The sequence below is a fragment of the Prionailurus bengalensis genome, chromosome A1, assembly GCF_016509475.1.
Source record: "Prionailurus bengalensis isolate Pbe53 chromosome A1, Fcat_Pben_1.1_paternal_pri, whole genome shotgun sequence".
NCBI classification, from domain to species: domain Eukaryota; kingdom Metazoa; phylum Chordata; class Mammalia; order Carnivora; family Felidae; genus Prionailurus; species Prionailurus bengalensis.
In genome coordinates, this window is record NC_057343.1 from 28,767,051 (window position 1) to 28,784,648 (window position 17,598).

General features: G+C 35.2%; 1 protein-coding gene across 1 annotated transcript in view; it reads left to right on the plus strand.

Moving 5' to 3' along the window:
- Positions 1-17,598, plus strand: part of VWA8 (von Willebrand factor A domain containing 8) — a 366,373-nt gene that overhangs the window by 81,296 nt on the left and 267,479 nt on the right. The window contains exons 10-12 of the mRNA XM_043579664.1: positions 2,579-2,710; positions 4,584-4,718; positions 4,811-4,888. Coding sequence (XP_043435599.1) covers positions 2,579-2,710; positions 4,584-4,718; positions 4,811-4,888 — 345 coding nt within the window. The remainder of the gene's footprint in view (positions 1-2,578; positions 2,711-4,583; positions 4,719-4,810; positions 4,889-17,598) is intronic.

Consider the following 17,598-nt stretch of genomic DNA (forward strand, 5'->3'; position numbering starts at 1 on the left):
AAAGAAAGAAAAAAGAAAAATGAAAGAAAGAAGGAAAGAAAGAAGAAAAGAAAGCAAAGGGTCAAAATTTATTTGAAGAAATAATAGCTGAAAACTTCTTGAATCTGTGGAAGGAAATAGAAATTCAGATCCAGGAAGCACAGAGAGCCCCCAATAATACATTAAAAAAAATTATTCACCATGATCAAGTGGGATTTATCCCTGCTATGCAAGATGGTTCAATATTTACAAATCAGTCAACATGATACCTACATCAACAAGAGAAAGGATAAAAAACATATGATCATTTCAATAGATACAGGAAAAGCATTTGACAAAGTGTAACTTCCATTCATGAGAAAAGCCCTCAACAAAATAAGCTTAGAGGGAACGTGCCTGAACGTATTAAAGGCCATATCTGAAAAACCCACAGCTAACAATCATATTAAGTGGTGAAAAACTGAGAGCTTTTCTTCTAAAATCAGGAATACGACAACGATGTCCACTCTTGCCACTTTTATTCAACATAGTACTGGAAGTCCTAACCACAGCAATCAGACAAGAATCGGTAAGGAAGAAGTAAGACTTTCACTATTTGCAAATGACATATAAAGAACACCCTAACGACCCCACCAAAAAACTACTAGAACTAATAAATGAATTCAGTAAACTCACAGGATACAAAATCAATATACAGAAATCCTTTGCATGTCTTTAAGACTTAAGAGCAGAAATAGAAATTAAGAAAACAATCCCATTTATAATTGCACCCCAAATCATAAAATACCTAGGAATAAACTTAAGGAGGCAAAAGACCTGTACTCTGAAAACTATAAAACATTGATGAAAGAAATTGAAGATGACACAAACAAATGGAAAACATTCCATGTTCATGGATTAGGAGACCAAATATTGTTGAAATGTTCATACTACTCAAGCAATCTATAGATTTAATGCAATTTCTATCAAAATATAAACAGTATTTTTCACAGAACTAGAACAAACAATTCTAAAATTTGTATGGAACCACAAATAGCCAAAGCAATCTTGAAAAAGAACAAAACTGGGATCACAATCCCAGATTTCAAGATATACTACAAGGCCATAGTAATCAAAACAGTATGCTACTGGCACAGAAATAAACACATAGATCAATAGAATAAAATAGCCCAGAAATAAACCCACAATTATATGATCAACTCATATTTGACAAAGGAGGCAAGAATATGCAATGGGGAAAAGACAGTGTCTTCAACAAATGGTGTTGGGAAAACTGGACAGCTTGTACATGCATTTTATACATATAAATGCATAAAACATAAAACATAAAACATTTTTAAATGATAGCACAAAGAGATAGTTTTTCTTAGGTTTGAGGAATGGAGTAAGTGAGTGTCTTAAGTACTTAGGACACCAATAAGACTTGAATTGGGTTCCTCTGCTTAGAACATTGAGGTTGAAAATGATTTTCTTCCCCCAAATCTATTTTCTGGAGTTGTGGCATTCTGTTGAATAAGCAGCAATCTGCCCTTGCATTGAGGTTCAACTCTTTCACAATAGTGATAATGTTCTAAAACTGTGGTAGGATTTTGAGGGGTTAGTTTCTGCCTGTTTATACTGAAAATGAATTAAGCTTTTCATATTGAACATGCTGCTAGTCTAGGGCAGAGGATTTAATTAATTTTCTATTAGTATTCTCATTTTCCATTTACTTGTTGTGTTCTTTGTGTGCATTTTTATATAACCAGCTGGTATGAGGTGTGTAAACAAGTGTTAGAACATTGATAATTGTTCTCTATGGAGAAAGAATCAATGGTCTTAGTCTTTATACTCAGTTTGACAAGTACTGAGAACCTACACCATAGAAGGCACTGTGCCAGAGACTGGAAATATCTGTGATTGTTGTCATATATTGTAATCAGTTAGGCTAATCACACAAGCCAACAGCAGAATGGTGTCCAGGAAGTTTGGTTTCATGAATTTCAGGCAACATCAACATCAGTTGATTTAAGAAATTAACCAAAATAAGTCTTATTTAACTTTAACATGCTGTCGAGAGTCTCATCATCCTTTCCTGGAAACTGGAACTTTTGATCAGCAAGAAATGGAGGCTGTGAACTTCTAGCAGTTCAGGAATTAAGTGACTTCATTACTTGTCATTGAGTAAATCTTAGGAGCGATTTGCATATCACCTTTAGTAATTGGCTTAAGTAGAATGACTTTTGTAAAAATAGGAAAAATTCTCATTAATTTTTTACCTCTACTTTTATAATATAGAGTTTCAGTTCTAATTAAGATGAATCTTCCAGATACCCAACATTAATACTAAAATAAAAAGTAAAGGGGCGCCTGGGTGGCTCAGTCGGTTGAGCGTCCAACTTAGGGCTTAGGTCATGATCTCATGCTCGTGGGTTCACACCCTGCGTTGGGCTCTGTGCTGACAGCTAAGGGCCTGGAACCTGCTTCGGATTCTGTTTCTCTCTCTCTCTCTCTACCCCTACTCTGTTCGTGCTCTGTCTCTCTCTGTCTCAAAAATGAATAAACATTAAAAAATACTAAAATGAAAAGTAAATTACATGACTTTCTTGTAATTTTGCAGCGCTTTGAACTCCAAGATTCAGGAAGCTCTGTGCTTCCTAAAGAGGTTGTGAGAGTGGAGAGGCTGACTGAAAGCCATTCCCCCCAAGCTTCTGTGACTGTCCGGATTGCAGAAAAAGAAGTGACCATTCAGGTAATGGATAAAGTTTATACTTTCTCAGATGTGCTAAGTTCTGCCCATTTATGATCCCCTTTTAAATCTTCTTTGGCTCTCTAGTGTCACATCTATATATCTGTATCTGTATTTATCCATGTATCCACAGTCATGTATGTTTGTAAACTGGAAAAGTTCAGGAGAAACATAAGCGTAGTTTCTCATAAAAAACTAAAGTTGATCTCTGGAAAAATCAAATGAAGTACCGAATAAAGTATTTTGTATTCTGAGTCCTTGATAAGAAATAGTGTTTTCAAACATATTTTAGCGGCTGTGGAACACTCTTTTCAAATAAAATCTTTTCTTAACTACATGCAACAGTTAAAAGAGGAGCTGTTCTGGTGGGAGAGGTTTTAGAAAAGGGAAGGATATTTGGTCACAGGGCTCTATATGCTTGCTCTGCCTCCCTTTCTTCCAACCCTTTGAGAGCCCTGAGAACCGCAAGAGGGGATGGGAAACTATCACAAGGAAACACAGCTTGAAAAACACAGACTTAAATGAATTGTAAGTGAATGTGGGGAAGAAGAAGGCTTGCCTTCTTATGTGCCACAGCGCACTTTAATTATATAGACTTTTTATGTGCTCTAATGTGATATTATTAATACTTATTAATGTTGCTGCATTTATTCATTTATCAAGCTGAACATTGATTAATGTCTACTCTGAGCCAGGCTCTGTATTAAAAATTATTAGTGTCTACTGTGTATTAGTCACTATATTTGTCTCTTGACAAATATATAATACCATAAATACATTATGCCATTAAATCCCCCAATAATCCTGGAGGCAAGTTTTATAATCTGCATTTTATAGATTGGAAAACAGATGTAAAGAGGATAATCAATTCATTCATGGTTACTAGCTAAGAAATGTCACAGATGAGACTTCTAGACAGGATCACTTTCCACTACACTCTTCTGTCTACTTCAGATGAATGACCTCATTAAGCTGATGGTCTAAATAGAGGCAGATAAGTAAGGACTGCATTGGAATGGCTGTGGGGATATAGAGTAAGCTGTCTTCAAGTATGACATAGGAGTTTTCCAGTAGCTCAGGAGTGGAAAGGTGATAGGACACTTCAGGACACTTCAGACGTGTCCAAAGGCATGAAATGGGAACAAGCTTTCATTGTTTGCTTCTTTTTGGTGATGGCTTTCTGACTTCATTGCCTCCAGTCCCTCCGGTCAGCCTTCTATGTTACCACCATGATGATCTTTCTTAAATGCAAATCTAATCTTGTCACTTCCAAACTTATAATTCTGTAGGGTTCCTGTTATGATGGGCCCCAAGTCCTCTGCAGAACATGGAAATCTCCTAGTGGAGTCCCCAGGAGACAAATGAGGAGGAGATAGAAAATAAAAGAAGCAGGTGTGAAGGATGAGAGGGGAGATTTTAAGACCAGATACTTCCGAGTTGTAAACTAAGAGTGGAAAAGGATTTGTGGACATGGATTTTAGAAATCAGGACATCATTGGTGACTTTGGAGAGTCCCAGTAGACTGACTTGAAATTCTGTACTTAGCACTGGAATTTGGACAAAAAACTTCATTCTCAAGTAGTGACATTGTTATTATAAGTTATAAATAACCCCCAAATGACATGATTATTATGAAAATGTCTGACAGCACAGGGCTTTAATTTTAGAGGGATGATTGATTTGGAGGGTTGATGATAATGATAATCAGATCTGTGAATAAGAAAATAGTTGCTGCTCTATTGAAATATCAAAAACAGTACAGAATTGAATTGAGCAAGGGATTATTAGAGGCTTCTAAATGGCAGTTATGTTCTTTCATTTACTAATGTTTTGAGAAACACATATGCATATTATATTTACTTCTCTTTAATTATAGGTGCCAGCTGGGACCAGGCCAATAAGTCAACCTGGTGCATCAGAGCGTTTTGTACAGACTTTAAGCCATAAACAACTACTGGCTGAGATGATGCAGTCACACATGGTTAAGGACATATGTTTAATTGGAGGAAAAGTAAGAATAGCAGCAGTCTCACTGCGGATTTCTGTTTCCCAACTTTTGGTTGTTTTGACTTCTCCCTTGAATGATTGTGTTTCCATTTGTAGGGTTGTGGAAAAACGGTCATTGCTAAGAACTTTGCAGATAACTTAGGATACAACATTGAACCCATCATGCTCTATCAGGTATGATGTTCATTTTTAGTACTTGGACTATAAACATATATATTTAGACCATCAGTAGAAGTTATGGATATTCTTACTTGAGTTATGTATGACCTGTTAATTTTGGTCTACATAAATAACTGAAATAAAAATCAAATTGGAGTACAATTGTAATTACTTGCAACTTTTGAAAGTGCATTTTAGAGTGTTGAATGTGCACACCATATCAGCACCTGTGTCTGTTTTTCAAGAGAGATTCAATTTACCTGCATGTGCGCACATACACAGACTGCATTTAGTAGTAATTTGGAAATCGAAATAAAATGCGTTTTAGCAGCAATGGGAGATAATTTGGCATTCACTGAATAGAGTATTTTCTTATTGTGGAAAAATACACACAACATGAAATTTGCCATTTTAACTGTTTCTAAGTGTACAACTCAATAGCTTTAAGTATATTCACAATATTGTGTAGCCATCACTACTATCTATTTCCAGAACTTTTTTGTTTCCTTCCTGCATCTCTTGTTCCCTTTGACCCATTTTGTCCATCGCCCTCCCTCCTCCCCTCTGGCAACCACCAGTTTGCTCTCTGTATTTATAGGTCTGTCTTGGCTTTTTTTTGTTTTGTTTTTTAGATTCCACATATAAATGAGTTCATATGGTATTTGTCTTTCTTTGTCTGACTTATTTTTAGAACATTTTGTATTCCAGATAGAAACTCTATATTCATTAAATGATAACTTCCCATCCCCCACCCCAGACTCTGGTAACCTCTATGGTACTTTCTGTCCCTATGAATTTGCCTATTCTAGGTACATCATTTAAGTAGAACCAAGCACTTTTTTGTCATTTTGTCTCTATTTTACCTGGCATGATGTTTTCAAGGTTCATTCATGTTATAGCATATATCAGAATTTCATTTCTTTTTATGGCTCAATAATATTCTGTTGTATGGATATACTAGCTTTTGTTTTTCTATCCAAATATTGGTGAACACATGGTTGTTTCTACCTTTTGATTTTTGTGAATAATGTGACTATAAACATTGGTATATAAGTATCTGTTTGAGTCCCTACTTTCAACTCTTATTATATATATACCTAGATGTTAACATGATGTTACTGAACCATATTGTATTTCTGTGTTTAACTTTTTGAGGAGCTGCTATACTGCTTTCTGTAGCAGTGACACCAATTTACATTCCCACCAGCAGTGTGTGAAGTCGTAACTCATTGTAGTTTTGATCTGCATTTCCCTAATGACTAATGAAATTGAGCATCTTCTCATGTACTTATTGACCATTTGTATGTCTTATTTGGAGAAAAGCCTATTCAAATTCCTTGCTTGTGTTTCAATTTGGGTTGTCTTTTTGTTGTTGAGTTGTAGGAGTTCTTCATATATTCTGGATATTAACCCATTTTCTGTTATGATTTACACATGTTTTTTCCCCATTCTGTAGGTTGTCTTTTCACTCTCTTTATACTATCTGTTGATGCACAAAAATTTTAAATTTTGACGAAGTCTAATTTATCTTTTTGTTATTGTTGCCTATGCTTTTGGTGTTATATACAGTAAATCATTGCTAGGTCCAATATCATGAACTTTCTCTGTTTTATTCTAAGAGTGTTAACAGTTTTAGATCTCACATTTAGGTCTTTGATCTGTTTTGAATTAATCTTTGTATACAGTGAAAAGTAAGGGTCCAACTTCAAATCATTTACATGTGGATATCCAGTTTTCCCAGCACCATTTGTTGAAAAGACAGTCTTTTCCTCATAGGATGGTCTTAGCATCCTTGTCAAAAATCAATTCACTATATATGTGAGGGTTTATTCTGAGCTCTCTCTTCTATTTCATTGCTCTGTCTGTCCTTATGTCATTCTCATACTGTTTGGATTTCTATAGCTTTATAGTAAGTTTTGAAATAAGGAAGTGTGAGACCTCCAACTTTGTTTTCTTTTCCAGGGTTGTTTTGGATATTCAGCATTCCTTGGGTTTATATATGAATCTTAGGATAGGTTTTTCTATTTATGAAAAAAAAATGCTATTGAGATTTTTATAGGAATTTCACAGAATATATAGATCACTTTGGGTAATATTGTCATGTTAATATTTAAGTCTTTCAATCTGTGAACATGAATGTCTTCTCATATATTTGTCTTCAATAATTTCTTTCAGCAATAATGTCTCTTATAGTTTTCAGTGTACAAGTCTTTTATCTGCTTGGTTAAATTTATTCCTAAGTATTTTTGAATAGATTGTTTTTGTGAATGTTCATGTTGCATATGGTATGATTAAAAATCAAACTTACAGCTGGTGTTTTTACACAGTAAATTTTTCTCTCGTGTATTTGTTTGTATTGATCACTCCTAAGACATTTTCATACTGCGTAATTTATCGATTCTATATGTTAGTCTTTGATTATAGTATCTTTTTACTTATGGCAGAGTTTCCATTTTTATTTTTGAACAGTTTGGGGAGTGGATGTGATATTATTTACTTACATTTTAGATTGTAGTTTGCCTTTTTAGTTTATTTTTTAGTTAATTTTGTTATTACTGACACTAAATATACTTATGTTAAAATGTTTTTATTTTTGAAAAATGATGTTTAAACTAGTTACTTATTATGACTTTGGATTATAGAAAATGTTAACAGCTCATACTTTAAATGATTCTGTTGAGAAGATTCCTTTCAATGCTGCTTTAAGGTACTTTGTGTCTATTGGTTGAATTGGCCAGAGTTTACATAAAATCTATGAAGAAGCATATGATTTCTGAAATCACTAAGAAAAATTCAGGTGAAGAGATTAAACTAGTAGTGATATCCTTGGTCATTAGATATACACATGTAGGGAAAAGAATGAATTTCTACACTCTATAGAAGGTGGCAAGTCTTGGAACTCACTGAAAATATATTTTGAAATGAGTTTTTATGATTTGATTCTAGGTCTACTGGCTTTTTAAAGACAATTAAGGAAATTGAGAGAGAGTATATCTTAAACTTAATTTATGGCAGATGCCATGAAGAACACCCTCCCCTTTTATGAATCACTCCTCTTGGTGTCTTTGTCAGAGATCAGAAGGCAGATGGTTAACTCAGTATGCTACTTCATCTGTCTATATCCTTTCGTTAGCTCGTTAGAAGTGATCTGAGGATGATATTTTATCATCTCACCAACCTGTTAATTATCAACTTTTTAATTTCCAATGAAAATACTTTTCTACCAAGTAATTGGGAGGGGGGGAAACACCCAAATCATCGATATATTTGTAAAATAAGTTAAATTGTACTATAAATATCTTATTTTCCATTTATAGATTAAGGATAAATACAAGCACAATGTATTTCCAAGTGCCACCACTTCGAATCATATGGAGAAGAACTTTTGAGGACAATATTTCTTTTCTTTGTGACTCTAACTTAATTTGTTAATAGTATTATTTCTAGAATTATACACATGATTATTTTCTTCATGTTGAAATAAAAACACTCATTCTAATGAAAGCTGGAAATAATTTATGCCTCATCAATTTTTCCACACAGTACAGTTTCAGGTTTTTGTAGTCACTTTATGGTGATTTGGTAGTGGTAAATCATCCTAAAATTATATGTTTGAGCTGTGTGAAAATTATGGTCACCTCATTCTGCCCTTCATTAAAAGAAGAACCAAACAAGAGAGTATGTATGTATCCATCATCAGATCTCAGCTCCACTGGAAAAGTACCCAAAGTATCCTGCCATTGAGAATGTTATCTGTACATTTGAAAGCATTAGTTTAAGAGGCTGAGAACAGACTTCTTATATATTATTGGAGAATGACAGCAAATTAACAAAAATACTATTTTAATGTGGTTTTTTTACTCTGTTGTTAAGTTTGTTGATTTATGGATAAACAAAGGTAGGAAGATGCTACCATTGAGGATTGGGAAAACTGGCACAGAGATAAGCAAATAAACCACATATTCTGAAACTCCTTTTCCAATTTTGCTTTTCTGCTCATTAGTCTTTATAGGAATATCTAGAAGAAAAGTGATTTCTGAAAGCATAGACTTCAGAAAGGGATGTAGGTGAGTTTGTTTCTGTCTGTCTCCATGAACTGGATCAAAGAATCAATAGGTACTGTATTGACATTTGCAGATTTTCTAAACTGTTAATCAGTTGGTTTTCATGATAGAAACCAAGCTCCTGAGATCAAATATAAGACTCTTTGTTCGTACTTTCATATTTATTAGTAGAGCTCATTGAGCTCTCTGGGACAGAGGAACTAATTTAATAGAATTCAAGACAGGTTTGGGTTTTATAATAATACAGTCCATATTAATGAAAAATATGGAAAAAATTCTGGAAGTTTGACCCAACATAGAGAATTTAGTGGGAATAAGTAACCCAACATCTGTTTTCCTAGAAGATGTGGAGATTTCCCTGTTATTTGTACATGTATAAAGCTACACTTAATCTGTGGGTTTTGCTTTATTTTTAGACTTGACTATTTTTAGAACTGGATTTCATATGAAGAAAAAGAAAAACAGAGCCTTAACACAGATTTGTGGCAGTACATAAAGTAAGTTTTATAATAGGTTATAAAAATCTTAAATCACTTGGCTCAAGTGTTAGGTCAGATTCTTTTAAATGGTTATTCTTTTTTTAGTGTTGAAGCCAGTGATTTCGTAGTGTCAAAGAAATCCAAGTTATTATTCTTTTCCTTCACAACCAGATAAGGGCATGTTTCCAGATTTCTTTCCACATCATCATAAACAGCATCAGATCTGAGATATCTTTCTTTTGTTAAAGTACTATTTGTATAAAAGCCAAGTCAGCTCCAATAAGAAATTTAAGCACAAATAAGTTCATGGGACCTGTAATGAAAATAATCACTATCTAAAACAGATTGAGGTCTTAGAATCATTTTGATTTTTCAGTTAAGCTTTTCTTCCTAGAGCTAAACTCAAACCAAATTCTCTTCTCTATCTTTAATCTACAATTTCTACTTCTTCCTGTTCATCCAGATACAGTAGAAGTATCTTTATTTCTTTCATTCTCTCTCCTTTGTTTTCATTGCTGTGTGTCTTGGATTTATTTGCTTGCTTCTTGTCTTTGCCTTGACTTTGTACTTTTCTCTCATCAAGATTGTAAGATAGCTGTATTTATTTAAATGGTTAATGTTCAACCTTGGAGGCTGCCTTTCTGCATGATTCTGTGTAACTCATCTTGTTTTCTTGATTTCTTATTTTGCTACAATCTGTGATCCTTCCTGTCTTCTTTATATTTTTTTCTTTCCCCACATAGACTAACCTTCATAAAGCTAAGAATTTAAGTAGTTTGCTACACTCTAAGAATTTACTTACCTCAGCTCCTTTAAATTTCTTACATTATAAAAGTTATTTTCAAAGAACAATGTATGTCATCATCATCAAAATTGTTGACTTGAGCAATCCTTTTCAAGTCCCAGGCTCACCAAGGCTCCTGTCTCATGTGTTCTTCAGTTTCTCCTTGATAATGAGGTTGTCTTGTCTCCTACCTCCTTTGTGTAGAATGTGCTTTAAAATTTATTGTAGTTCATCAAAGTTTAAAATTTAGTGCAATTATAAAATTTTAATTTTTTTAAATGTTTTATTTATTTTTGAGACAGAGAGAGACAGAGGATGAGCAGGGGAGGGGCAGAGAGACAGCAAGACACAGTATCCGAAGCAGGCTCCAGGATCCGAGCTGTCAGCACAGAGCCCAACACCAGGCCCGAACCCACAAACCATAAGATCATGACCTGAGCCAAAGTCTGACGCTTAACCGACTGAGCGACCCAGGCGCCCCAATGCAGTTATAAAATTTTAAAAGTTAGCAGAATAAAACGTCCCTTCTAATTTGAAGGGACATTTTTATTAAATATGATTTCATATTTCTTGCCTATAATATCAGAGTCATGCTAGGAGGACCAATAACCATAATGTTCTTTGTTGTAATTTCATAGATAAGTTATAGTGCATAATGTTATTCATAATTATAAGATTATAAATATTATACATTGTATAATTGTATGGAATAGTTACCTCAGTAAATTTCATCAGGGTGCTACTAAGCATGTGACAATTGCACACATAGGGAATTTTGCAAATTAAATTGTAAAGCCACAAACTACAACCTTATTCCAAGTTGCTTCACAAATATACTTTATTAGAACCAAGAGAGTATAGATAACTCTCTGTAATGTATCACCATTATTGGAAAAGGTTATTCAAGTTTATACTCAACTAATTTTAAAATCATCATTGTGATTATTGCCTATGCATACTAACACTATTACATTTCTTCATTTTAAATATTAATAATGAAATGAGTGCAACTCATATATATCAAAATCATTTGTAGGCATCTGGCATAATTTTTTTCCTTACCACATTTTTAAATTTTTCACATAGTGCCTGTGCTTGATTTTTATGTAAAAATGCCACAAGCTTTGTTATCCGTATTTTGCAGCTTAAAATGAGAAGTTATATCATCTCTAATTATTTGGATGCACGCTTCACACTTCAAATACATGGGAAAGCTAGTTGTTTCATGTAGAAGTTATATAAAGAAGCAGTTTTATAGAGTGTAGCTAATTACTTAAATAAAAGCCAGTGTCATGTCACTTCAACAAGAAAAAATATTGGGGCTCCTGGGTGGCTCAGTCAGTTAAGTGTCCAACTCTTGACTTGAGCTCAGATCATGATCTCACAGTTTATGAAATCGAGCCCTGCATCGGGCGGTGTCCTGACAGGGCAGCTTCTGTCCTGGGATTCTGTCTCCCTCTCTCTCTGCCCCTCCCCTACTCACTCTCGTTGTCTCTCTCTCAAACATAAATAAACTTAAAAAGAAAAAAATAGGAAAAAATATCCAACAAATATATAATTTAAACAATAGGTTGAATTGGAAGATGCGGGGATTATAACATGAGGATTTTGTGAACATTTATAAAAAGAAATCTGTGGCTGTTATTTAGAACTGAATATATACTCTTTCCTTTTGGGAGATTTAATTCAGGATCTATTTAGAAAACAACTCATTTCTTGGGCGCCTGGGCGGCTCAGTTGGTTAAGCGTCCAACTTGGGCTCAGGTCGTAATCTCATGGTTCATGCGTTCGAGCCCCGCATCTGAGCTGTCAGCACAGAGCCTGGAGCCTGCTTTGGATTCTGTGTCTCCTTCTCTCTCTCTGCCCCTCCCCTGCTCATGCTCATGCTCTGTCTCTCTCAAAAATGAATAAACTTAAAAATAAATAAATTTAAAAAAAAAGAAAGAAAGAAAACAACTAATTTCTTTCCTCCAGTTAGTTTGAATAGAGTATTGATGCACATTCTGTTATTGTCTTCCTTTTCCTTTTATGGGCAATTAAGTTTTGTTTTGTTTTGTTTTGAATGAGAACCATACACATGGCTGACAATACTCTATAGCAGAGTTGATAAACTTTTTTTAAAGGGCTGGATCATAAATATTTTGGTCTTTGTGGACCATGTGGACCTTGTTGAAACAATATGATTCTACTATTGTAGTGGAATAGCAGACGTTGGCAATATGTGAATGAATGAGTGTGGCTGTGATCCACCTTATCACATTTTTTTGTGTTTATTTATCTATTTTGAGAGAGAGAGAGAGAGAGAGCGCTTGCACAAATGTGTGCAAGCTGGGGAGGGACAGAGAGAGAAGGAGAAAGAGAATCCCAAGCAGGCCCTTAACATCAGTGAGCCCAATGTGGAGCTCAATCCCATGAACCCTGAGATCATGAGCTGAGCCTAAATCAGGAGTCTGACACTCAACCAACTGAGCCACCCAGGTGCCTGTTTTTCCTTTTTTTCTTTCTTTCTTTCTTTCTTTCTTTCTTTCTTTCTTTCTTTCTTTCTTTCCTTCCTTCCTTCCTTCCTTCCTTCCTTCCTTCTTTCTTTCTTTCTTTCTTTCTTTCTTTCTTTCTTTCTTTCTTTTATTGAGGTATAATTCACGTGCAGTAAAATTCAGTCCATTTTGACAGATACATTTGGTTGTATAACGACTACCCCAACTGAGATAATAGGACATTTCCATCAGCTCAGAAAATTCCCTTGTGCCTCTTTGTTGTCACCCCTCCCTGCCACCTGGCAACCACTGATCTGTTTTCTATCCCTATTTTGCCTTTTCCTGAATGGTGTATAAATGGATTTAAATAGCCTTTTGAGTCTGGTTTGTTTCACTTACATAATGCATTTGAGATTCATCCACATTGTTGTATGTAGCAGTAGTTTGTTCTTTTTAATTGCTGAGAACCTTAACACATTTTTATTGGTGTTTATGTGAGTGCTTCTCTATGTTCCTGCTACAGTAGCTTTACTTATGGTGCTCAGCCCTTTTCACCTCACTTATCAAGCCTCCTAGGCTTTCCACCTGTTTCCAGCCTGGGTTTTTCCCAATCCATCCTTCCAGCTCTGAATTTTGTTTTTTCTATTTTCCCCCTGCTTTTAGCCTTTGAATCGCTTTGTGTAGTTTGTAAGATAATATTCAAATTCTGTTGCTTAGCACAGTGCTTTTTTTTGTTTGGTGTCCCCCCAGGCCTCTCTTAGCCAGGTTTGAGGCTTCAACCCATACAGCTAACATTCACCTTTGAACTCCAGTCATAAAGAATGATTTGTAGTCTCCTCAGCATGACTTGATGTGTTAGGCAGCCATGCTTTCTTGCACCATTCATGCTCTATGAACCTCCTTCTCCTGAGGACCAGTTGGCTTGCTCTTCAAAACTTAGCTCCTGGGGTGCCTGGGTGGCTTAGTCGGTTAAGGGTCCAACTTCGGCTCAGGTCATGACCTCATGGTTTGTGAATTTGAGCCCTGTGCCAGGCCAGGCATGGTGTTGACAGTTCAGAGCTTAGAGCCTGCTTTGGATTCTGTGTCTCCCTTTTTTTTTGCCCCTCCCCTGCTTGCTCGTTTTCTCTCTCTCTCTCTCTCTCACTCTCTCTCTCAAAAACAAACATTTAAAAAAAAAAAAAACAAAAGAAAAAAGAACCTTAGCTCCACTGCCACCATCTCTGTGTTTTCTGTTAAGTCCCCAGTTTGATTTATATGTACTCCTTTGTTTCACTGACCCTTAAATGTCCTTTTGGATAACACTTATGGCTCTGTCCTGTGATAATGACTGTATTTCATTAAGTCCAATGTGCCATCAATTATAAGACATGCCATTATTTTGTGTTCCAATAAGAAAGTAGTGCAGCAAATTAAGTTATCACATAAGACTATCAGTTAGCAGTTTTATTTTATTCTTAATGAAAGATCTCTTTCAGATATAATTTAGATTATCTATCTCTTGTGCATGCAGAAAAAAGAAAATACAACTGGGATGAATGGTTGAAGCATTTCTAAAACTTCTTTACCTTCAGAGTATGACTTTTTTTGGTTCAGCTGTAGATGTTCATATCATTTCACATACTATTGTCTGCATCTTGCGTGCTTTGTCAACAACAGACATTTCCAGGATATTCTTCCAAGCTACTGATAGCCATTTAGGTTTCAATACTGGTACTTTCTTGATTTTAACAGAACGTGTTGACAGAAATGTTTTAAGGCAATAGCTGTGATTCCTTTTCCCAAGTGGTCTTTAATTTGTTGACTAAACCATAAAAGGGTTATAGTTATCCCTTTTTGCTACAGAGAGATATACAAAGCCAGGTTCAGACATGGTCAGAGAATAATTAGCTGGCCAGCAGTTGTAAGATTCTGTCCACCGAAGATGCATCCTGATTTCAGAGATGTAAAATGTATTTTGGAATTGATGGAATTTAGCTGTTTGTCTCTCCCATCCTTTGTAAACTCCCTGGAGGCAGGGACAATGTGCTGTTTAACTCTCTGTTCCCTTAATGGGCACATAGTAGATGTCGGGATGAAAAAGTGAAACTTGCAAATTCTATGTCCTCTATGAATTTTGTAACAAATTGTAAACTGAGGGAAGTTGCTCTTTCCTTTTCATAGTGATCGTTTTGTTAGAAATTGCCAAATTTTCTTGTATAAAGATTATATTATTTTGCATTCCTATCAACAATGTCAACAGACAGGGCTACCAAGCTTTTTAATGTTTTCCAATTTGATACTTAGAAATGGTATCTAAAGAGTAGTTTTAATTTGCATTTCTTATATTGTGAGAGAATTGAAATTTTTTTCTATTTTGAAGGGTCATTATATCATTATATCATGTCTTTTCTTACTGAATTATCTATTCACTTTTTTTGCCTGCTTTCCTGTTGAGTTTTTGGCCTTTTTTCCCATCAGTTTTTTTAAAAAAAAATTTTTTTTTTTCAACGTTTATTTATTTTTGGGACAGAGAGAGACAGAGCATGAACAGGGGAGGGGCAGAGAGAGAGGGAGACACAGAATCGGAAACAGGCTCCAGGCTCTGAGCCATCAGCCCAGAGCCCGACGCGGGGCTCGAACTCACGGACCGCGAGATCGTGACCTGGCTGAAGTCGGACGCTTAACCGACTGCGCCACCCAGGCGCCCCTTTCCCATCAGTTTTTGAGTTTATGATGTATTAGCCATTTTGCTTTTGTCTCTGATATATGCCGCACGTATTTTCTCTCAGTTTGTCAGTTGTCCTTTGGCTGTATGTATGAATAAATTATTTTGTGCCCCATAAAATTTTAAAAAAGGTTGTTTTGTAGTTAAATTTATTAATATTTTGTCTTATTATGTGTCTTATTAGATTTTGAGTCATGGTTAGAAAGTCTTTCCTTATACCCAGGTTATGGAGGAATTCGCCTGTGCCTTTCCTTTTTCAGCTTCTAGATTGAACTCTCTCCAGTCCTTGCCCAGAGCCCTTATGTTTCAGAACCAGCAAGGGAGCACTGAGTGATCATGCTGCCCTCTCTCTGACCACAGCTGGGAAAGGTCCTGCAGCTTTATAACTCATGTTATAAAATTGGGCCCACATGGGTAATCCAAGATAATCTCCCCTTCTCAAGGTCCTTAATGTAGTCAAATCTGCAAAGTTCCTTTTGTCATGCAAAGTGATGTATTCACAGGCTCCTGGACATCTTTGTTTGGGGGCATTATTCTGCCTACCACACTGACCATTTTAGAAGATCACGTCACTGAAAGCATTGCCATTCATGGTATTTGAGTTACAAATATAGCACACCTGCATCAGCCTATATTGTTTTCATATCCATAGTGGTTCTATATCTGTAGCTATAGACATCTGACTTCATCATTATGTGTTTTGGTGTAGTTGTGCCCATATATCTGTTGAAGTTATGTACTACTTTATAACAAGTCACTTTCTCCATACTGAAGTTTAGGCATTATCCAATGTTTTTATTTGAAATTAGGTGCGTAAGTACATTGTATTACCTATGATTTTTTCAGGCTTATAAAGCAAATGTTACAAAGTATTGTTTATAAAATAGGGGTATTGAGCCCAGCAGAACTGAGAACCGGTGGTCTAGACCACAGCACAGTGTTTGGCATGAAGAAGATACTCAGTTAAATATGCACCATCTTTGAGGCTTGGGAAATCTAAAAATATTTTAAGTAGAATGACTTTTATTTTTATGCATGTCAGGGATAGGTGTGATTCTTCAGACATTGTTCTCATTCTCATAAAAACATTTCAGAGCTTCTCTATTTATAGCATTCTGTAATATAGAAAAAGGGAGATTATTTAGATCGACTTCTGATTTCTGAGAATAAGTTCTTATAGGATAAAGCAGGAGACTCTATTCTGAGACAAACTCATTTTGGTTCTAGAGTTATAATTTTCTATGTATTTCCAATGTTTTTCCAAGATAAAGTTTTGTGATAATTTAATAATCTCTTTTTGCAGCCTCTTTGAAGTGGTCAAAGTTATTTACCAAAAGTTAACTGACTAGTTACTCTAAAATATGCCAGTGAAGTGGAATTTCCTGACTTTCAAAATTAAGGATGAGAAAGGTTAAGTGCCAGAGTTTATACCTCAAATTAGCCAAAGCTTGCACAATGGTTTCTAGCTTATTAATTTTCAAGCCATTTTTTTTTTTTGCCTGCTAGATTGTACATCTTTAAAAACAATAAGCAGCAGACAATGAGGCTCACTCTGAGATAACAGGGAACTGGGCTGAGGCCCTGCACGACCATCTGTTTTTATTTGGAATGCTTTCTTTCACATTAGCCTCATTTGCTTTAACATGCTAGGATTCTTGTCACATCAGTTGGGTTTTCAGTATTGGTCTGTTTTTCCACTTGCCAGCTTTTTAAAAACAACATAATGGAATGGAGGAATTTCAAAAAATTAATGGTTGTCTTCAACTGATAGAAGTCCATCTCAAGAGTGTGTTATTTTTATAACTGAAACCTTATAAAATGTACCTTAGGCTCTCATTTTGACAGAGACAGAGTCAAAAGTTGAGGGCAGTGACGCTTACAGTGTTTTACCTTAAGCTCGCAACTAGAACTACTTGGACTGTGTAGATGACAGGATGCAGCACAAAGTTAATGTGTTGAAAAGGCTGGATATTTGCTGGTTTAACTCATAATCTTTTAAACTTGTATACTGCAAAAAGGCAAAGTGTGCCTTAATGTTTAACTGGGCAATTATAATGGTTCATCTTGAAGAACTGCTTTTGTTACACACATTTTCCATTTAAAAGACAATAGATTTTATATTTGTTTTTTTTAAGTATCCAAATTTGATATTCAGATCTTTTATAATTTTTTAAAACTCTGCACTGGACTCCTTTTTTTAATTGAAACCATGTACTTCTT